This window comes from Theropithecus gelada, chromosome 7b, assembly GCF_003255815.1.
Source record: "Theropithecus gelada isolate Dixy chromosome 7b, Tgel_1.0, whole genome shotgun sequence".
Lineage (NCBI taxonomy): Eukaryota > Metazoa > Chordata > Mammalia > Primates > Cercopithecidae > Theropithecus > Theropithecus gelada.
This window is the reverse complement of record NC_037675.1, coordinates 73,897,925-73,920,509: the sequence shown is the minus strand read 5'-3', so window position 1 is coordinate 73,920,509 and position 22,585 is coordinate 73,897,925. Positions and strand designations below refer to the sequence as shown.

The window sequence follows — 22,585 nt, the reverse complement described above, 5'->3', positions numbered from 1 at the left end:
TTCTAGAAAGGTTTTGATTTTCTTTGCCCAAATCCATCAGAGGAATCACTCTCTGTGACAGCTATAGCTTTAGGAAATGTATTTCTTAAATGATAAGACCTGAAAAGTTGAAATTACTTCTTGATCCATAGGCTACAGCATGGATGTTGTGCTAGCAGTCATGAAAACAACATTAATCTCCTTGTACATCTCCATCAGAGCTCTTGGATGGCTTGGTGCATTGTCAATGAACAGTAATATTTGGAAAGAAATATTATTTTTTTTTCCTCAGCAGTAGGTCTCAACAGTGGCCTTAAAGTATTCAGTAAATCATGCTGCAAACAGATGTGCTGCCATCCAGACTTTGTTGTTCCATTTATAGAACACAGGCAGAATAGATTTAGCATCATTCTTAAAGGCCTTAGGATTTTCAGAATAGTAAATGAGCATTGGTGTCAACTTATAGTCACCAGCTGCATTACCCCTAGCAAGAGAGTCAGCCTGTCCTTTGAAGCTTTGAAGCCAGGCATTGACTTCTCTTCTCTAGCTATGAAAACCCTAGATTTATCTTCTTCCAATATAAGGGTGTTTACACTGAAAATCTGTTGTTTAGTGCAGCTGCCTTCATCAATGATCTTAGCTAGATCTTCTGGATAATGTGCTGCAGCTTCTATATCAGTACTTGCTATTTCCCTTTGCACTTCTATGTTATGGACTTGAACCAACCTCTGCTAGCTTCAAACTTTTCTACTGCAGCTTCCTCACCTCTTTCAGCCTTCACAGACTTGAAGCAAGGTAGGTCGTTGCTCTGGATTAGGCTTTGGCTTAAGGGAGTGTTGTGTCTGATTGGATCTTCTATTCAGACCACCGAAACTCTCTCCACATCAGCAATAAGGTTGTTTTGCTTTCCTATCATTTGTGCATTCTCTGGAGTAGCGTGTTTAATCTTCAATAACCTTTACTTTGTATTCACACCTTGGCTGTTTGGCACAAGCGGCCTAGCTTTCAGTGTACCTTGGCTTTCAACATGCCTTCCTCACTAAGCTTAATCATTTCTAGTTTTTGATTTAAAGTTAGAGACATGTGACTGTTACTTTTGCTTGAACACTTAGAGACCACTGCAGAGTTATTAACTAGCCCAATTTCAATATAGCTGTCATTTCAGGGAATAGAGAGGCCCAAGGAGAGGGAAAGAGATGGGGGGAATGGCTGGTTGGTAAAGCAGTCAGAAAACAAACACACACAACATGTATTGATTAAGTTCATTGTCTCATACGGGTGCAGTTGGGCACCCCCAGAGCAATTACAACAGTAACATCGAAGATCACCAACCACAGATCACCATGAAAATATAATCATAATAAAAAAGCTTAATGTTGCAAGAATTACCAAATTGTGACACAGACACAAAGTGAGCACACGTTATTGGAAAAATGGTGCTGATAGACTCACTTGATGCAAGGTTGCCGCGAACCTTCAATTTGTAAAAAACACAGTATCTATAAGGCATAGTAAAGGGAAGTGCAATAAAACGAGGTGTGCCTGTATATGGAATGGAAGACAATCACACTCACAGAAGCAGAGAGCAGAATGGCAGTTCTACCAGGGGCTGGTGGGGAGTAGGAAGGACTGGGGAGACATTGGTCAAAGGACACCACATTTTAATTAGAGAGGGAGAATAAGTTCAAGAGTTCTCTTGAACATCATGGTGACTAGAGACTGAAGTTAGAAACAATATATTACATACTTGAAAATTGCTAAGAGAGTAGATTTCAAGTGTTCTCACTATAAGCAATAAGTGTGTGAGGCCATGCATATGTTAAATGGCTTGATTTAACCATTCCACAATGTATACATATATCAAAATTTCCTGCTGTATACCATAAATACATACAACTTTTACATCTCGATTTAAAAAATAAACAAGAAGAAAGTGAAAGTAGAAAGCAGAAAATGTCTTGGTCACATGTGAGGACCTCTTGGTTTCATCTTTGGTTGGAACCCAAGGAATCTTGTTTTGGGACTTATTCTTCCTGAGATACCATCATATTTACAAAAGCAGGGGAGTTACCCAACTGATGGGAATAAACCCACTGGAAGGACTCAAACAAAATTAAACAGTGGCTTGGTTCTTTTTTTTTTTTTTTTTTTTTTTTTTTGAGACAAAGTCTCACTCTGTCACTCAGGCAGTGGTACGATCTCAGTTCACTGCAACTTCTGCCTCCTGGGTTCAAGTGATTCTCATGCCTCAGCCTCCTGAGTAGCTGGGACTACAGGCGCCCACCACCACACCCAGCTAATTTTTGTATTTTTAGTATAGATGGGGTTTCACCATGTTGGCCAGGCTGGTCTCGAACTCCTGGCGTTAAGTGATCTGCCCATCTGAGCCTCCCAAAGTGCTGGGATTACAGACATGAGCCACTACACCCGGCCTCAAATAGTGGCCTGGTTCTGAGACTACTTGGATAGTCCAGACGCATTCTGATTTAACAAACTTAGCGTGAACATACTTCACTAAGTGTTTTTCTGAAAATTTCAGACAAAAATCCAGCTCACTCTTAAGTGCCTTGAGGAACAGTATGTGTTTATCTTTTACAGATGCATAGTGTCTAACACAGGGTCAGATGTTAGTCGAATATACATGTTCACTGATGGCATTCCTAAATGCCTGTTGGAATTTAATGTTCAGCAAGTTTACTGGCTCCATACTTGTTTGGGTTTATGACTGCATCGAATTTTGCTCTCTGCACAGAAGGAGAATGAGGATTACACTCAGCTCAGAGGAGCATGAGTATCTTGGCTCAGCCATCCCTCATGGTCTTGGCGCCCAGGCTGAGGGGTATCATTGGTCTTTGCTTTCATTTGTCGTCTCTTTAAATTGTTCTAACTTTTTTTTTTTTTTTTTTTTTTTTTGAGATGGAGTCTTCGCTCTGTTGCCCAGGCTGGAGTGCAGTGTGATCTTGGCTCACTGCAACCTCCACCTCACGGGTTCAAGCAATCCGCCTGCCTAAGCCTCCCAAGTAGCTGGGATTACAAGCATGAACCACCAGGCCTGGCTAATTTTTATATATTTTTTAGTAGAGACAGTGTTTCACCATGTTGGCCAGGCTGGTCTCAAACCTCTGGCCTCAAGTGATTCACCTGCTTCGGCCTCCCAAAGTGCTGGGATTACAGCCATGAGCCACCACACCCGGTAAAATTATTCTAACATTTAACGCTTAGGTACAAATGTTAGTACAGAGTAAAAATGACACATTGTCTCCTTGTATCAGGCATCGCTTCTTTCTGGCTGACAGAGCCAGGTGGCTCCTGAGTCATCTGGAAAAGCCTATCATAGTGCCTGGACCCTCTCCAGACCCTTCTCCAAAGCAACAATTCCCTGCTTCTTGTTCTGACTTCTCAAAGGAATTGAAATCCCCAATCAGTATCTCACAATACCCCTCTGCTGCCCCATGAGCAGTGAGGAAGCCTCTCCTAGCCAGCTCCTCTGGCTCAGCAACAAATTTCCCCTCTGATCCAGCTAATTCCTATAGACTCGCTGTAGGAAGGAAAAGCCTGGTTCATGAAGAGAAAGAACTTGCCAATCAAAATAGAGCAGGATAAAGCAGATGCCTAAACATTGAATCAAAATAATATTCAGCAAATAGTTATGGAGCATTTACTAGGTGCCAGGACACTGTGTCAGACACTGAGATAACAGCCTGAATAAGACAAATAGGTCCCCAATGTCATAAAGCTTAGATCCAACTAGGCAAGATAGACTTTGCACAGAGATGCATTTAGCCAATTCTGCTAAGGGCTGCAGAGATGAAGTACAGGCACAGGGTATGAATGGGTGTACCCGGGGATGACATATCCTGCTACAAGTGGCGAATGGTGGTCTACCAACCAGAAAGATTCTCATCAAAGTGGAAAGATCTGAGTAGACAGACAGAATTATGTCTCCTAATTCTGTGGGAATTGCCGGGAGGGAGGGTCTGGTCTTGCAGCTTCACAGTCTGATCTATCAGAGGAGAAAGACAATCAAGGGGCAAGGAGGAAAGGGCAGCAGAGAGAGGTGGTCCATTCTCAGGAGGCCCATGTGGTCAGAGGAGCAGTTTAGGCACTACTCCCATCTTCTCCATGGCATATGGCCAACTCCAAAGCCAGATACCAAGGTGAGGATGTTGGGGGAAACATGAGAGGATAAGAACACAACCTATTGGAGGATGAATCCTGTAAAGTGGTCTCACTGTGCCAACCCCATTGCTAGCCCTTGACCACCATTATAACAGCCTCAACCACCCTTCAAGGGAGCAACCAACCACAGCAATAATAGCAGCTCCAAGGTGCCGGTCTGAGAAAAACAGAATCTGAGAACCTCTGCGGATCTCTCACACCCTGTACAGACTTCATGGCTTCAGCCTCCCTCTGACCTGGGCCTCTCTTTTCCATAGCCTAGGGATCTGTGACTCTTTCCTGCCCTGCAACTCCTCCCCCAAGCAACAAAATGCAGTCTTTGATGATCCAGTTATGGAACTGTGTTCTTTCCTCCTTGCCAGCTTTGTCTAGGAAACACAAAGACAGTAAACAGGGGGTGGGTGAACAGAGAACTGAGATTTTTCTGGGAATGAGAATTAAGATTGGACTCAGGGTCTTTGGCCATTTCCCAAATGCAATGAGTTTATCTCTGCCAGGGACAGCAAGTGTACAAAGCTCTTGGCAGTGACCTCTGCTGATTTATGGGGGTGCTGATTTGTTTCCCCTATTCTGCAGACAACCAGTCTTAAGGGAAATGTATATTCAGAATCTGCAAAGTGCAAGGGAGTCACTGGCAAAACCAGCCAAGCCAAGCCCCTGCTGAGAGTAAATTCCTAAGGGGATGGAGAAAAAGCGCGCTCACTTGCTCGCGTGCTCTCTCTCTTTCTTGCTTTGTCTTGTCTTGTTTTATTTTGTCTTGCCTTATCTTCTTCCTTCCCTTCCCACTTCCTTCATCTCTCCCTCCCTCTTAGTCTCTTTCTTGCCCTCTCTCTCTCTCTCTTTATGCAACAGAGATGACCGAGTTGACTATGAATAAGCAGAACTACCAGAGGTCACTCCCATCTTGGGATGCAGTGGAGAGGCACCTCCTCCAAAGAGGATGAGGGTGGTTCTCCATATGATGATAAACCAATGCTTCAGGGCTCTAAATCACACTGGTGTCTTAGCTAGAGTCCTCAGCAGTGGGAGGCATCATATCCCTGGAGTGGTTGACGGCTGTAGTGCAGGGATGTTACCCCGATAAGCCACTCCATCTTCATTTTCTCTTCTTGGGCCAGGGGACCTCTGCTTGCCTGGGATGCTAAAGCAGGATCAAAACCAGCTAGAATCAATAGAGTCCGAGGCACAGTGAGAGCTGGAGAGAGCATGCAGTACAAACTGTCTCAAAACCACACCTGCTGAAAATCAATATTTTGCTATGAGAGTCCTCATTTGGAAATCTCCTTTCTTTTTGACAAAACACAGTGACTCTCTCAAGAGGTGGGGAAGGTAATCAGACAAATGACTGGGGCCCTGGGCTGCAAGCACGCAGCTGAACTCCTCAAGAAGACCCTTATGTCCTCTCCTTTGCTGTGGGCTCCTAAGACAGCACAGATCTCATTTCCCAGCTTCAGAACGTCCTCCTGCAGTGGAGAACCACTCGGCTGGAGCATTGCACAGCGGCCAAGAGCTCTTCTTGTGATTTTCAAGTATCCTATTTTTCTTTTCACAGGTGTGTGTGCCTCATTTCTGCCCTCCATACCTAAACTGCCTAGAATCACATCCAGACTTTGGGAGCTTTTGGGTCCCATGTAGTCTCTTGAAGGAAAATGAGGCTGTGTGGACAGAATGTGGTGCTGCTGTGTGGGGTGATGGAGAAGGAACTGGACTGGTAGCCAAAGGCTCACCTTTCTAGTCCTGTCAATCACACAATTAAATGTGGAAGTAGAAGTGAAGCACTACAAAAATGATTATACATGTCAAGTGGCAATAATAATTTCATGCTGTGACTGTCCTTGCAAGGGATGATTTGTGGGATGAGAGAGATTCTGGAGAAAGAAGCAAAGAGGATTTGGGAGCAGAGTCTAGCTGTACTATTTTAGTTGTTGGTGATGTTTGCTCTGAAGCAGCGTTTAGGTTTAAACACCCCCATTTTACAAATGAAGATACTGAAACTCTAACAGGTCAGGTGGCTTACCCAAGGTAAGTATGGAGCCAGAATTTGAACCCAGAGCTGTGTGACCCCCAAGCTCATGCTCTTCTCACATTGATGTGCTGCTTTTCATTGTCCTTCACTTGGATCCAAAGGGGAGTCAGTACTGGTTGGCTGAGACAAAGTCCCTCCATGTGTGGGTGCAGGAAAGTTAGGAGCCTCCTCTTGAGTCCTAAATCTGAGTCATCCTAGTAGGTATGACCACTGCTTACGATTCCCTTTCGGGTACCATTCACTATCACTGCTGTGAGCAATGGTAATGGCCAAGACACAAGGGATGGCCCAGGCTCTGGTTTCTCACTTAACAGGCAGTCCATGCACAACTTGCCATCCATACTTGAAGGGAGCTGTGAACATCTTTGGAAGCAAGGTGCCAACCTGGTAAAGTGTTGAGGGCTGATGGGCCATTTGGAAGTCATAAGTCTGTATCCTCGAGCCTCACCTTTCAAGATATTTGAATATGTTTGACCAAATGTCCTCAGACCTTAGGCATGGTTAGCTGAAGCCTAGGGAAAATGAGCTTTTCTTCAGCATGGTTCTTGCAGGACAGCATGGCGGTGAGGACTTGAAGTAGATCACAAATCCGTATCTGCTTAACAAACATAGAAGAGGCAACAGAAAAGATACCACAATACGGACATCCACATAAGTGAAAGATAGGAAGCTGTTGCTCCTTCTGGATGCATCTTTGGATGAACAACCTGGGACCATGTGGATCTAAAATGAGAAGCACCCCCTTTGGATTTCCTTAGCCTCCTAAGTAGGACATGGGAGCCCCTTGTTTCCACATAAGGCATCATTCCAGGTCATAAGAGGATGTGAGAGTAAATGATCATTTGCTTTTACTCTGCAAAGCATCTATAAAAACAGATTTAATTTAACTAGCCAAAGGGCACAGTATTTTCATGCTGTTCAACCCCTATTCTTAGATAAGGGTAGCTTCAAAGACAGCTTTGCATATTGTCTTTCACCTACCCAAATGCCAGGGATATTAACTTAGAAAACTGTTTTCCTTTTCCTCCTCAAGGAGGTCATGGGGTTTGGTGTAAGGAACCTAGGCTCAGAAGTAGCAACCAAGAAATTTTGGAATTGAACTCTTTGATGTCTTCTCTCAGTAGCTGTCAGGAACTACTAGTCTGTGTGGTAATAAACAGAACTGATCACAAACGACTGATTTATTCTTTGCAAAATGCATCCCTCCCTCTGCTGTTCATCTCCCAAAAATAAAACCACCCACAGGATAAAATGAGCAACTCTTGGAGCAAGCAGTGTCACAGAATTCCTTATTAAAATATGTCTGGCATCAGAGTCTAACAGGAAATGGCCTCCAATAGAGGATTAATACCAGGAAACTTGGTGTGGTCTTGTGATACTGGCACGCAATGCCACCACCTCCACCACTGGAGCAAAGATGAACAGCTGGGAAGACTTCTCCTTCTGAGTAATCTGGGCAAACCTGAAATCATACTCCACTGGGCTTTGGCTTTTAAATAAAGCAAATGGTAGAAACCTTGCATTCCTTAATCAAGTTGCATTTAAACGTCTACACTTAGGTAATAATATAAACTCTTTGCTAGAGACTTCTTGTCTGCTCATGGTGGGTGTGGACTTGACGGTATCTTTCCCAGGTCTTTTATCACCCAGACCTCATTCTGGCCTTGAGCATGCTCTTTGATCCTTTTGTGAGTTCATCATAGCCAAGTAGAGCTGTGGTAAGTCAGACCAAGGGCCACTTAAGGAAAGGAACCCACCTATGCATTTGTATATTCACAGCGCCTAGAACATCTGACACTTAGTGGGTTTTCTAAGTTTTGCTGAATTGGCACATTGTAGGAATTTAATTTAACCTGCCTTTCTTGACTACCTACTAGGTGTACTCCTCAAGGTTGTCTCTCCAAAGTTGAAAGCTAAGAGACAAATTGTCCCCCGCTTCATTGATGATAGGCACAGCTGAAAATGTTGTAATTCTGGAATGAATTGTCAGCATTTAGCTGACATTCAGCATTCAGCATTACCTTTGTGATGTAGGAACTTATAAAAGGTAAAGAAGATCGAATTTCTGCTCCCATGAAAGAACTTTCAAATCCAGAGGTCTGGAAGACCCAGACACTCCAGGTACAGGGCAGGGTGGGGTATCTCAGCAGGTACCACAGGTCAGAAAAGCAGTGGGGTTGGGACAAATAGGAAGGTGAGGTGGGGAACTGCAAGGACCAAAGCCAATGGGGCTGGGCTGGCTCATCCTATTCCACTATCAGTCCACTTAAAGGACAGATTTCCAATCCAATCCTATCTCAATGAAGTGCTTTCTTAGGTCTGGTTGGTTTTGTTTGTAATGAATGATGTGCTTTTAGATAAGCTCTGCCTGATGGTGAAAAAAGCCATCTGGGCCTCCTATTTCCCACGTTATTTCCCTCTGCACAGAACATCAGGCCGCACAGGTCAGGGTCTCCCAACTTGAATGGGAGAATGGATGTTCACGACATGGGTGGATGGGCAGATGGATACATGATTGAATGGATCCAGGGACATCGTCCTTGGAACATCCTTGGTACTCTGAGACTTGTAAAAGGGAAACCAAGCAGCCACTGTGCTGGCAGCTGATTCCTACCTCTTCTAGAGCCTGTGAAGGCTTTGGAAAGAGGCAAATGCCCTACAAGGCAGCTGAAGGTTCTCAATACTTCCTGTGGTTTAATTCTTTCCACCAACAACTGCCAGCAGAGCTTTAAATGACATGCCCCAGGATTCGGATCTCTCTCCTGGCTCCAGCCTACGCTGCCCATCACCATGGGATTCACCCTTTTCCAGGTAAGAGCCTTCAATGCCTTGCTACTGTCTTCAGGATGAGAAGCTCAGATTCCTTAGGATGCACTCCAGGACCTGAAAATTCCATTTTTATATCCTTTTCTGGCATTTTTTCCCATCTAAGGGCAGATATTTTGAGAGAATTTCTTTTGGATCCACCTTGGAATTATGAGACCCAGACAGTACTAAAGTCACTAATTTTTGTGAGTTCACACTTACAAATATATAGCACTTTTTACTTTTTCAAAGATTTTTCAGGGCTATTACCTCATCTGATTTCTCTAAAATCTTTAGCGGGCTGTAGAGAAGACATCACCCGCATCACCCAGATGAGGAAACTAAGGCACAAAAGGTCAAGGCCCTTGCCTCAGACCACATAGCAAGTAGGTGACAATGTAAGTCCTTTGAGGCCCCACGGTTGGGAACAGATAATTCAATCCATAGCATAAAGAACCGAGTCCTTTAAAAAAAAAAATCATGGTCCATATTTTTTTCTCCTCTCACAAGGCTAAATCTATGAAATTGGAACAACACAGCAAACAGCTGAGGGCTATGGTCACAGCCCACAGACCTTTATGAAAGATTTGGTCTTGGCCCAAATTTTCAGAAAAGCTAAACGGATCAGCAAAACACAAGTGCAAATGCTGGGCCCAGGCTGACAGGGTGTCTTGTGAAATATTTCCACAGGAAGCAAATACAGGCAATTAACTTGGCTCTAACAATGCGTGTGGTCAAATAAGAAACAAAACCCTTGGCGAGAGGCTGCACCCCACTCCCTGCTTCGGGTGCATCCATAAATCTGGCTGTACTTTCACTCAGGCTACTGAGAGCTAACGTTAAAGCATATGACCACCACAGGGGGTTTATGAGAACCATCATGACCAGCTGAGGAAGCTGCCCAGAGACCCTGAGCCCCATGGGTTGAGGTGTTAACATCCCCATTTAACAGAGGGGCAAACTGAGAAGAGAAAGTTTTAATAATTTAAATGTATAATTCTAGAAGGAACTGCTAGATTCTTGGCCTTTCTCTAGGGACTAGAACTTCTCCAGGTCTCAGTGCAACCACCAAGCCCTCAGCACTAACAATCCAGAGACAGTGTGGTCTGAGCAGAACCTTGGCCAGCAAGTGAGGACATCTATCTGAATGCAAGTCCTGGCTGGTCATGGGCTGCTAAGGATTTTAACCTCCTTTTTATACCTGGGAACTTCTCAACTGTGCCTACTTTGCTGGGGCAGGCAGCCTGCACTGGCCAGGAAGGTAAGGCAGTGTTGAGTGATGTCTAGGGACAAACCATGGGATTAGACAACAGAAGACAGTGGGGACAGATGCCTAAATGACTTGATTTTCCAGAAAGTTAAATGAGAGAAATTTAAAATTTCTCTCTGGTATTCTCTTTAGTCAGATTTTTGAAAAGTAGATTAATTATAAAAAAGTCACATGGTGACTCACGCCTGTAATCCCAATAGTTTAGGAGGCACCTGCTGACCTTTGCGCCACAACACTCAATCCTGATATAGAAACATTCACAATTCAGATTGCTGTGTTGCCATGGCTGCACCAAAACAAAGTCTCCTCTAATTTACTCTCTCCCCGAAACTGAAGATCCATCATGCCCAATCCTCTATCCTGTAGCTTTCTGGATTTCTTGAAGCATTTCAATAATTTTCATTACAGGTGCTAAATTATTTTGTTTAGCACAGGGTCAGAAACTACAGCCTGGGATTCCAATCTGCAGATACAGACCTGTGATCTAGATCTTTACATCCCATGAGTGAAGAACAGTATTTATGTTTTTGAGTGGCTGAAAAAAAAACTAAAAGAAGAATTGTATTTTGTGAAAAATTATATGAAATTGGATTTCACGGTTCATAAATAAACACGGCCATAGGTCCTCGTGTCGTTTACATTGCTATGGTGTTGCACTGTAGCTGCTTTTGTATGGCAGAATCGAATAATTGTGACATAGACCACATGACTCACACAGCCTGCAATGTCTACTATCTGGCTCTGTTTAGGAAAAATTTAGTTTTTTAACTGACCCCTGTTTTAGGTAAAGGGCAGGTTACGGGATCACGCTATTTGCAAAATCACCCTGTTGTGGAATGAATGTTGTGTCTTCCTAAATTTCATATTGTTGAAGCCCTGATCCCAGTGTGGTGGTACCTGGAGGTGGGTCTTTTGGGAGGTAATTAGGTTTAGATGAGGTCATGAGAGAGGCCCTTATGATGGGATTAGTGTTCTTGTAAGAAGAGGAAGAGAGACTAGAGTGCACATCCTGCTGTAAGGACATAGCAAGAAGGGGCCACCTGCAAGCCAGGAAGAGAGCCCTCACCAGCAGCCAAATCTGCTGACACCTTAATTTTGGATTTCTCAGTCTTGAGAACTGTGATAAACACATTTCTGTAGTTTAAGCCACCCAGTCTGTGCTACTTTGTTGTAGCAGCCTGAGCAGACCTTACACATAGCTACACACACAAATCAAGGAAGAAAATACACCAAAATAGGGGTTATCTCTGGGCATTAAGGTTACACAAAATTATTTTAAAATTTTCACCAAATACATTAAACATAAAAGCTTAAAAAGAGAATATTAGTGACATTAGAAAAATAAGATGGTAGTATTTACTCTGTCTTACTGTAGGCCAGACACTGTTAGTGGTTGATATGCTTCCTTTCACCTGGTCCCCATTCCACCCCTATGCAGAGGCTCCACTGTAACCCTGTTCTACAGAGGAAGAAAGGAAGACTCAGGGAATTTAAGTAACTTGTCCAGGTCACTCTGCTAGAAAGGAACACTTTGTATATTTATGGTGGAAATACACTTCAGAAGTGACAGGGTATTGGGCTGAAAATAGGGATTGGCTTTGGAAGAGTTTTATTTGAATTCATGGGAGACTAATCCTAGCAGATAATGAAGATGATGGGATGCTTAAGATATCCTCATGTCTAATCTACCTCACCAGATTGCTGTGGAAATGAGATAGAATGCATTTAGAAGTACCTGGAAAATGGTAGAGCACTGTACTAATGGAAGTTGGATGTTGAGAAACTTGTCAATATCTCACCTTCATTAGGCTGACTTCCCCACTTCTTCCATCAAACCTTTCTTGAAGTAGAAACAACATAAATGTCCAAGAAGAGAGGACTGGTTGACTAAACTATGGTGCCTCCACACAACGGAATACTATGCAACAATTAAAGAACCAGGTGGTAATCACCCTGTTGCTGTATTTTTAGCGTTGTGGTTTAGAGGCTGTTCTGTGTAGTATAAAGCAAATGAGTAATTATGCTATCATCCACAGTGCCCTTGAAAGTCAGGATTCTCAGGGTAGAGAAAAGAGGCACAGATGTAAGAAACGAGTGGTTAAATAAAATCCCCTGTAGGTCAGAATTTGAATTAAAAGTATCAGTATGAACTCATGATGTATTTTTATTATAAACAACAACACATTTCCTAGCTCTGACAATTGAAAAGGGCTAGACATGATAAACTATCTAGGAACAAAGAAACACTCTTAAGTGCCTAGATTTTAGTCTCTAAATACCATTTGCCACTAAGAGGAATCAGGGGTCCTTGGAGAAATGGCTTATTCTGGGTAAGGGCAAAGACTGGAATATCTTAGCTTCCTTGCTATTTGGATGACATCAAAGATCACTAGGGCTGTGCCAGAAAGAGCCAACTGGCCAGAGATGGCAAAATCCAAGCATCAATAAAAATAATAAGCAAACAGATTAAAACCTAGCACATATGTTAAAACTCATGAGTTCACAAAGATAGTAAAATCAAAACAGTAGACCCTAATGTTTACCATAGGAAGATAACAGTAAACCACTCATTTTGAAAACTGGAAAATGAAGGGAGAGAATCAAACATTTATCCTGCTTTTCTTATGTGAATTGTACTGCTAGTTAATCCCATAGTGGTGGAGGGAAGTTTCTCTTTATGAAAGTATTCCAGCTAATAAGTGAAGAAAGAATAAAATTAGTATGTCATCATTTTGTAACCTCTAATTAACTAATGGATATAAGTGATAGACATCAATATCTGCAAAAAGGGCAAAAAGAGAGGTGGCTAGACATGTGCCTTCTGATAGGAGAGCACCACACAATCTATGAAGTAGTTTTGTCCATAAAAATCAAGACTAAATCTGATTAAATATCTAAAAAAACTAATTTATAGGAAAGAGAGATGATAGAAGAACATTCTAAATAGTACCACAGGGCTGCAATCAGAAAAATCCAGAGCTTGGAACTCTTTATAGGACAAAGGATCTAATTCCTTCATCAAATACATTGCAAGGGGATGTGAGAAGGGGAGGGAGATAAAGGATATTGTGGCAATGTTAAAACAAAAGGATCCTCTTTGTAAGAGATACATATCTAAGTTTACAGATGAAATGCTGCAATATCTTGGATTTGTTTTAAAGTAACTTGGTGGCAGGTGAAAAAGCAGGTGGGGTTAGAGATAAAGCAAGATCAGACATGTACTGATGATTTTTATGGCTGGATGAGGGTCTATAAAGGTTTGCTGTTTTGCTGTTTCCACTTTTCCAAGTGTTTAAAAGTTTTCATAATAGAAAATTAAAATAAATCCCTCCTATGTCATGCTTGGAGTGGTAACACTGTGCTAGATGCATCAAGGTTCTCACCAGTATCACTCTTCTTGTGTTTCATAAATATTGGAGCTTTGAGCTTCAGCTCGTTCATGCAGGAAACCTCCACGGAACTTCCCTGTCACTCTCCTCTCTGGCCATGTCAATATGGTGCTTCAAAGTATACGTACATACACATAAGCAAAAATATCTCAGCAAAGAGCTCTCATGACTCAAACATTCTGCTTTGAAGCTGCAAGGGGTATATGAAGAAGTCATGATTTCATGATTGGCACAGGCATTCGATGGAGCTCGTGACCAGGGAAAAGAAGAAGATAGTTATGGTGTTGAGGCTGGTAGGTGTTTTCATCTTGAAGTTCTGAGCAAATGACAAGGCAAATCCGGATGATAAGCGACACTGTGTTCTCACCCCATTATTTGCATTGGTGCAGCTACACTGAGTTTCCTAAATCAGACAATAATGTCTGCAAGAGAGCAAACTACCCAAATTCTTTACCGGGGGCCCTAGACGTGAGAGACGTAAGTGGGGTCAAGGAGATAAGCAAAATCTTAAGCCCTGTCACTGGGTGTGGGATGGTGACAGGAAATAGAAATTAGGGGCCAGGAAGTAAGAAACCAACCCAATGCTTATTTTTAGAAATGGCACCTCCCAGCCGTCAAAATTTAGTCTGCTGGTTAGGGTGGTTCCTGTTTCTTTAGCCAGCATCATCAGCATCTGTGAGCATCCTAATTGTGTCCCACAGGGTTGGGAGTCCCTCCTGCAGGCTTGCTTTAACCCAGGGTTCACTCATTTGGGGCACTTTTCGCACTGTTGAAGTTGCCCATTTACTTGTCTGTCTCCCACACTTGCCGGTAACCTCGCTGAGAACGGGCTTTTGCCTGTTCTTTGTGGTATCTTATCACATAGTGCAGAGCCTGGAATATAGATGTGCGTAAAAAATATTCACTGCAGAGCTGGAGATCACTGCGGAAGCAGCGTAGAGAGGTGGTTATCAGTGTGGGCTTCAGAGGTAGACAGATGTGGGTTTGACTCATGGCCCTGCCAACTCACTACACCCACTTCCCCAATGCTATGTTCTGGTTTCCAGATTCTACCACTGACTTATTACAAGGCTTCAGATTCTGTAAAACACTTTGAGGCTTTCCTGGAACAAATAAAGCATATAACTGCACATTTTGGTTTCTAGGTAATATCGTAACTCCTCTGGGAAAATGATCCTGGGATTTTGCTGTGCACCTATCTGAAATGATTTCCACTGATGAACTTAAAAATAACCAAATATGAAATTTTAACTACCCACAATGCCTTGAACTTGTGTTAATAGGTCAGGCAATGAAGTGGACAAATGAACACCTTATGACAACCACTTGAGTAGATAAGCAAACCTGGGCGTCTTCAAATGTATATCTCCCTCCATCTTTGACATTTTGACTGGTAATCTCATAGCTGTGAGAATCCAGGTTGATTGCACTTGGAGCCCCTGGAGCCAGAAACTCTTGCCAGATTTCTTCTACCCTCTTGGCCACATCCTGTAGGGGTTGTTTCTTAAGATCTTGGACAGCCAGCCAGAACCTGAAGTGGGAGCAGAAACACAGTCAGTTCCAGAGGGCTCAGCATCGGGATGTTGCTGGAGATGGCCCCAGAGCTGATGTCCCATGAAATCCATTCTGCTGCATCTCTCAGCCTCCCCTGATGCCACTATGTGGGGCTGCAAAGACCATGGAGATTGCTGAAAATATCAAAGGTGTTCCTATTGTGCAGAACAGAAAAGAATTGCATATTAAAAGATCAATGTGCTTCTCGTTATCAAAACGAGATTTCTCTCCCTCTACATGAAGATTTCTCAACCTCAGCACTATTGCCACTTCAGACTGGATAATTCTTTGTTGTTGAGGCTATTCTGTGTAATGTACGATGTTTAGCAGCAACCTTGGCCTCTACCCACTAGATGCCAATAGCAACCCCCCTTCCCAAGTGTTGACAACTAAAAATGTTTCAAAACATTGCCCCATGTCCCCTGGGAGATGAACTCATTCCTGGTTGAAAATACATGCCACCATGCAGACAGTGTGAGTCCCTTTGTCAAATCTAGTTGGGATCAACTGATGGCATCAACATGAAGGAAAGATCACAGAAGAGGCAGGATCCTGGAATCATAAAGACTATCTGTGCAAGAATAAACCAGCCATTCCTATTATAGATGGAGAAACTGAGCCAGTGCACATCAGTGCTCAGCATGGTGCTTGGCAAATAGTAGGCGCTCAATACGTGGGTTTCAGAGTGAAGATGGGCGCATCTGGAACAATGCTGAAGAGGCATACCATGAAAATTTCTCTGCAGAATGGTTCTCCTTCTGCAGAGGGAAAGAGAGAAAAATCTGCTCACTTCCATATTTGCCTCTGTTTAATCCCTCAGCATCCACATGGGAGCAGGGAGCGCTTTTCTGCTGAGAACAGCAGCAGCCAGAGCCAAAGCTTGGACAACAGCTAATGGGTCTTGAGGATGGTTCCCAAGGCAGCCTTGCAGCAGGATCCAGGTCTGGTTGTCATATCCTTTGCCCTGTGAACGGACAGGCCAGCTCCCCCATCAGTGAGTAAGAGAGTAGGTCCTGTGCTGGTTCCCACAGCAGTGGGAATCACAGGTAGTCTAGTCAACAGAAAGGGAGGGACAAGCAAAGTTGAACCACGACATGGTGGAAAGTGTGGACAGTGCATTCAATCTGTCATCAAATTTCATCCAAAGTAAGATGTACTTGGGTTTTGTGTGTGTGTGTGTGTGTGTGTGTGTGTGTGTGTGTGTGTGTGCGCGCGTGCGCACGCGCGCGAGGGTGGGGGGCGGTGGTTAAACATGTTTTTCAGTTGCTGTTCAGAGAAATGTCTTTGGAGCCAAGTGCATGGCCCAAAGGTGCCACTCAGTGGCAGACTGGAGTAATGCCACCCCATTTCTGCAAGGCGAGCAGACTGTGTGTGTGTGTATGTGTGTGTGAGTGTATGTGTGTCTGTGTGTGTGTCCCCAAATGCTGGGCTCCAACTCTTCCCCTGATTTGCCATTTTTTGCCATTTAGGATTCTGATGATATCCTTAAAGCGACCCCTCAGTGACCCTGTAGAGCCAAGCGTAAGGCAGAGAAGGCTTCACGGCTTCCATCAGATCGGGAAGCAGGCTCTGCCCTCGTCCTGTCTATGCTGTATTTTGCCTTGGTGTGCCTTTCTGGGTGCCTCTCGCTTCATCTCTGAAACGGGCACCGAGTGGATGGAGGGATATGTGGCATGGCTCTGGAAATCCTGCTATCCAGACTTAACTCAGAAATGCTTTCAGGTCCTGTGAGGGGGAGCTGAGGAAGGGTCAGTGTGGCGGCCACAGGCTCAGTGCTGGCCCAGCGTGATCCCTCGGATTCCAGCCCTCTCTCTGCAGGTGGCCTGGGCAGATACTACTGCCCAGCTCTTGCTGCTGCCATCTGGCGTCCCCTGCCCTTCTGCAGCTCTCTGACAGCCGCAAGTCCTGGGTGCTCAGGTCCTTCTGGCTTCTAGGTGAGAGGAAAGTAGTCGTGTTCCTTTATCCCAAGTCCAGAGATGGTGGGGAAGGAAGGGCTTGAAAGGAGCTGTTCCCCTGCCTCATTGTTCAGGCGGGCCCTTGACTCTCGAGCTGGGGCACTGGTCTCCTCCATCTCCCTTGCCTCCATCTCCCTTGCCTGCCCTAGGTTCCGTAGGGCCCTCTGTCCACTCTCTCAGGCCTGCTGTGAAAAGAAGGAAGTGGCTGGGAGGCTTGCAGGTGAAAACGGCCATCTGCTGACAAGAGCACCTACAAGGCTTTCTCTGCCTGGAAGGCCACGTCTGACCAGTAGGTGAACAATGCGGGAACCTGGCTCTAAAGGAAGAAGCCAGTGCTGGTGTTTCCAAGGACCAGAAGGGGTCAAGTGTCCAGAGACGAAGTCAGTGAGTGCTCCTCAGCCGCATGCTGGGCAGACAGGAGAACCAGGTTCACACAGGGAGGCCGCCTGGGCTGAATCGCCGGCTGGAAGTAACCTTCTGGGTCAGCGTCTTCCCATGCCCCCGGCCCCTGCAACTCCTCACACAAATGGATGACACCTGGGTGATTTTCTGCCCCCTCAATCAATGCCACATGGGAGGTCACCTTCTGTCATCTCTGTCAGCACTGAGGAGGAGCTGTGAGCCCCTCTGGGAAGGCCCTGAGGACCCCGGGAGCTCTGCACACTCTCTGCAGTTCCTGAGGACTCAGGGTCCCTTTTGCAGGATGGTTTGGGGGCCACATGAAAATGCACATCACTCAGCTGGGTACAGAGATGTCCCGGAGCTGATGGAAATACAAATTTCAGAATCATTTTTTTTGGTGGGGAGACAGGATCTTACTTTGTCGCCCAAACTGGAGTGCAGTGGCTCCATCTTCGCTCACTGCAACCTCCGCCTCTCAGGTTCAAGCAATTCTCCTGTCTCAGCCTCCTGAGTAGCTGGGATTACAGGGGCATGACACCATGCTCAGCTAATTTTTGCATTTTTAGCAGAGACGGGGTTTCACCATGTTGGCTGGTCTGGTCTTGAACTCCTGGCCTCAAGTAATCCACCTGCCTCAGCCTCCCAAAATGCTGGGATGATAGGCGTGAACCATTGCACCAGGTCCCAGAATCAAATTTAATAAACTTTTATGTAAAAATAAAAAGGTTTTCTTTGTCACATAAAACCAAGAATTTTTTTAAGCACAAGTGAAAACAACAGGCATGCTGGAGGAAGATGAAGGGGAGGGGAAAGAAAAGGAGGGAAGGAGAGGGAAAGGGGAAGAAGGCAGAGGGGGGGTATGGGGTAACATTCCTTAGACAGCAGTTTTCTCTCCTGCACACACTGTGGACTCTCCCCTGCTTTCTGTCTGCCCTGGAGTTGACCTGCCTTGTCTCTCTCAGGCAACAGCAAAACTGCTGTCACAACAGCATCCTGATGTCCCGTATGTGTTTACCATCCCTGGCTTCGAGGAACCTTTGTGTGAATTTGAAATTCAGAACAGGCTTTCGTTAGTGTTGGCCATCTTCGAGCCCCACAGGCCTGAGCCGGGAACTCGGAACCCAGGCTGCCCAGGCCACACTTCCCCCTGCAGAGAGCCACAGGAGCTCCTCTCTGCACATCTGCTGTCCATGGGAGGCCCACTGAGGCTTTGGAAGCTTCTGCTCTTATCAAACACCTGCAGGTACCGCTCCTCCTCGAGGGCAGTGGCAGGGAGTGAAATGCCAGTAGCCGCATGAAATCCACCCATCCTGTACTAAGCCTCCACGGCTTGCAGCAGAAGGGCCATTGTGACTGGCAGGACACGAGGACTGGTATCTGGGAGACCACCTGTCCTGCCTCGTCCCTGGTCCCTGCCAATTGTCATAGCAGCAGTGGGGAGGCAGCCCCTGTGCAGGCATTTGATCTGTGTTCATGACTTAGAAATGCTGGCGGGGAAACTAGCTTTTGGAGTGAGACAGCCTGGGCTCAGATACCACTGGGGCGAAGCCGTGGAGAACAGGACTGGAGGACCATCTAGGGGCTGCCCCAGCGGGAGCCTCCTTTCTCCTTAGAGGGTTTCAAGGAAAGGATTTTCTCAAGGCTGGCTGGGTAAGACAAACCATTCGGCCCTTGATCATTCTCCATCCTACCAGGAGGTCTGGGCAGCCCCTTAGTCACCGGTTAACTTTTCATAAACTAGAATTTTCATGGGTTAGAAAATACAGCTTTTGGTTCGTTCCCAGAGAAAAAGCAAACTCCAGGAGAGAAGAAAGTGCTTCTGTGCCCTCTGCTGGTCAACCGGAGATGTAGGAAGCAGGGCTTAAACTTGGTTTAGTTCCTGGCGGGGCTGAAATTCCCGGGTGCCTACATAAGTAAGTAACCACCCCCAGCACCACTGAAGCTGAGTTCTGTTCACTGGGCAGTGGCTGAAACACTGCAGATGGTTGTGGTGTCGTGGAAGTCACCTCTGTTCCTATTAATCATGGGTTTGGTAAGTGGTGGATCCTGCTGGGCCTAGTGAACCTTCTGAGGTCTTCCTAGGACTCAGGGCAACTGCCAGAGACGAGAGCTCTCCAGACGAACCTGGCACCCCACTGTGTTCTCTTTTAATTGCTTCTCCCTTCAGCCGACACTGTGTGGAACTCGGATCATCAATCTGCAGGTTAGAAGAACAACTACCTTCTCTCAGGAGATGTTACAGCTCATAAAAAATGTACGGGGGACACTCTTTGCTGTGGGTTTTGATTTTTAACTCATTCTGTGCCATGCAGCAGAGGGTGTCAAGCCAGGGAGGACAAAGATTTGTGTAGGAGAGATGTGAGAGAGGGTGAAAAGATGGCAAGGAGAGACTGTCATTATTCTGGGAAAATGCACAAAGCAGGCAGAAGGATGAGGCCAAGAAACGGAGTGGAGCTCCCTGCATCAGAGCTGTGAGGGCCCTGCCTTGTGGACAGAAGCCATGTGCATTCCCAAGGCGCTCAGCAAACAGCTGTCTGTGGGTCCAAAGGGAGCCTGCACCTAGCTCAGTGTGGGTCAGAAAAGGAGGAAAAGAGGTAGACCCTGCCACAGAGAGCTCACAGCTTCAGCAACATGCACTGCTGGTCATACCCCACCCAGTCCACGGAGATGACGCCCCCATCCTCATCTCACAGACCCAACCAGAAGAAATTGATCAAAGGGGACGCCAACTTCTATTCCATCATCATAGAAATCATTCCTTAAAGGATCCAGGGTGACACTTCAGGGCTCCTCCATTCCACATTCTGAAGCTCTGATACCAATTCAGCTGCTTGGCTACTTAACTGGCACCCCATGGGTTGTGCAAAAATGTTATGATCTAAGCAGCCCTTTCACTGGAGAGATGAGAGGGAGCACAGGAGGACAGAGGAAGTGAAGAAGCACTTTGTAATCTACCCAGGTGAGTTCTGGTCAGGCTTTTTCCTGCCATGCTCCAATGCCAGTGGCCTGGGCCCCTCACCAATCTTGCAGAGAAGGAACGACTCCAGCACGGCCAACGTGGCAGGTTGGCAGGATCCTCAAGTTGTGCCATATTGCACAACTCCCAGGGGCCTCCATGGCATGGGCCACAGTGGAGGTGCATCTGTACGGCCGTGCCTGGCTGCCCTGATATTTATTCAGTCAGCTCTGAGTCCGCAGGCCCTGTGCCATGGTTGGTGCCAAGCTGATATCTGCAGCTGAAGGAATGAACACAAAGGAATGGGGAAGAGGCTGCCCCGTGACGGGTGACAGAAGAGTCCTACAGTTATGTGATTTACAGCTGAGCTTCTCTCCCACCCACCATGTATCCAGTTATGCTGAATATCATAAAAATGGAATTTGGGCATCCAGAGAGGATTTTAGAGGCTCTTGGCTATCCTTTTCCTCCCTGCTTTCTATTTTCCTTACTCCCTTTCCTGTCATGGAGCAGAGGTGACCCTCTGAAGTCTGGATTTCTGCATGCTGGGGCTGTGGCTTAGGCTCTAGTACATGAACACATGCTCACATGCATGCTTTCACCCAAGATTAAATGTAGCCCTCCTGGCATGGGGAAAGGAGCTGGCAGAGGCTCAGGAGGTGATGGCAGGAAGAAGCACTGAACACCTGCCAGGGACACACTCCTTGGTGCACTCTGGGTTTTAAGTGTGATGCATAATTTGTGAAACGAGTCTGAACTGATATGTGGTTCTGGCTACATGCAGGGCTTTCCGGAATGAATGCTCTGACCAGGCAAGGTGGCAGCTGAGCCAGTGGATGCTCCTGGGACCCTCACAATGACCAAACTCTGGTTCATTCTTCAAGCTCTCTGCAATAGTGCATGCAGCAGAGGGTCCTGAGGCTACTTGTGGGCTTAGAGGTAGTTAGGTAAAGGGAGCCTCTATACCACTCCATCTTGCAGACCCAAGGGGAACAGGTAAGAAAGGGAGATGAGAAGGTCTCCCAGGGGTGGCTCATAGGGATCATGGAGGGGGTGGAAACTGGGACTGAGCTGGCTACACAGAGGCCACCTGGGTCCATCAAGCTGGCCACAGAGAGCTTTCCTTCCTATACCCGGGAGGCTAGTCTGAGCACCACCCTAGTGAAGAGTATTGGAAATCAAACCTTATGTTACAAATACTTCATTAGGCATTGAAGTGAAGCTCTGAGATGTGTTTGGAATCATGCCTCAGCATAAGGAAAGGCTCTTGTATAATAACCCAAAATAAGATACTTAGCCTTATCTGGTTTATAACAGACACGTGGATGCCTAGAACAGCACGCTCTGTACAGCTAGTCGGCATCTACCTGTCCTCCCAGGACCTTACGGAGTGGGAGAGGCCCATCGGCCACCCCTTTCCTCATTTGGTCCTCCAGCTTGGAATATTCTCTCTCCTTCTTCTTTGTCTACTATGATCCTGTGCATTCTTCAAAGTCCAGCTTATGATTTAACCACTTCAGCTTTGATTCTTCTCCTTTAAATGCTTTCAAAATGGTTCTTAGAGTTTACACTCATTTATAGACATTCAATGATTCAATAATTTCTTGTGTTTTTTCCTCAAGGACCTACAAGGTCGTTGCAGGCAAAGATCACACATCTTGACTTGTGTCTCTCAGCAGACTCTCACAGGGCTTGATACAGCACAGGTGTAGCATAAATATCACTTGATTGACATATGGGACCGAGATGGTCTCACTTGAAATAAGTGCATGGATGTTGCACATTAACTTTGGAGGGGTAGTCCTTTGCCTGCAGTACATGCTTTGAGTTTTTTTTTTTTTTTTTTTGATGGAGTCTTGCTCTATTGCCCAGGCTGTAGTGCAGTGGCTGGATCTTGGCTCACTGCAAGCTCCGCCTCCCGGGTTTACGCCATTCTCCTGCCTCAGCCTCCCGAGTAGCTGGGACTACAGGCGCCTACCACTTCACCCGGCTAAGTTTTTGTATTTTTTAGTAGAGACGGTGAGTTTTTAAAGTAATACAATATTTAAACATTATTAAGACATCGTTAAA

The 22,585-nt window shown here is 45.5% G+C and overlaps 1 protein-coding gene across 12 annotated transcripts in view; it reads right to left on the bottom strand.

Moving 5' to 3' along the window:
• Positions 1–22,585, bottom strand: part of RGS6 (regulator of G protein signaling 6) — a 629,677-nt gene that overhangs the window by 33,215 nt on the left and 573,877 nt on the right. For all 12 annotated transcript variants that reach the window (XR_003120528.1, XM_025392585.1, XM_025392577.1 and 9 more), the window contains one exon: positions 14,993–15,179. Coding sequence is in view for 11 of the 12 variants with exons in the window: in XM_025392585.1 (XP_025248370.1) it covers positions 14,993–15,179 (187 nt within the window). In the remaining variant the exon portion in view is untranslated. The remainder of the gene's footprint in view (positions 1–14,992; positions 15,180–22,585) is intronic.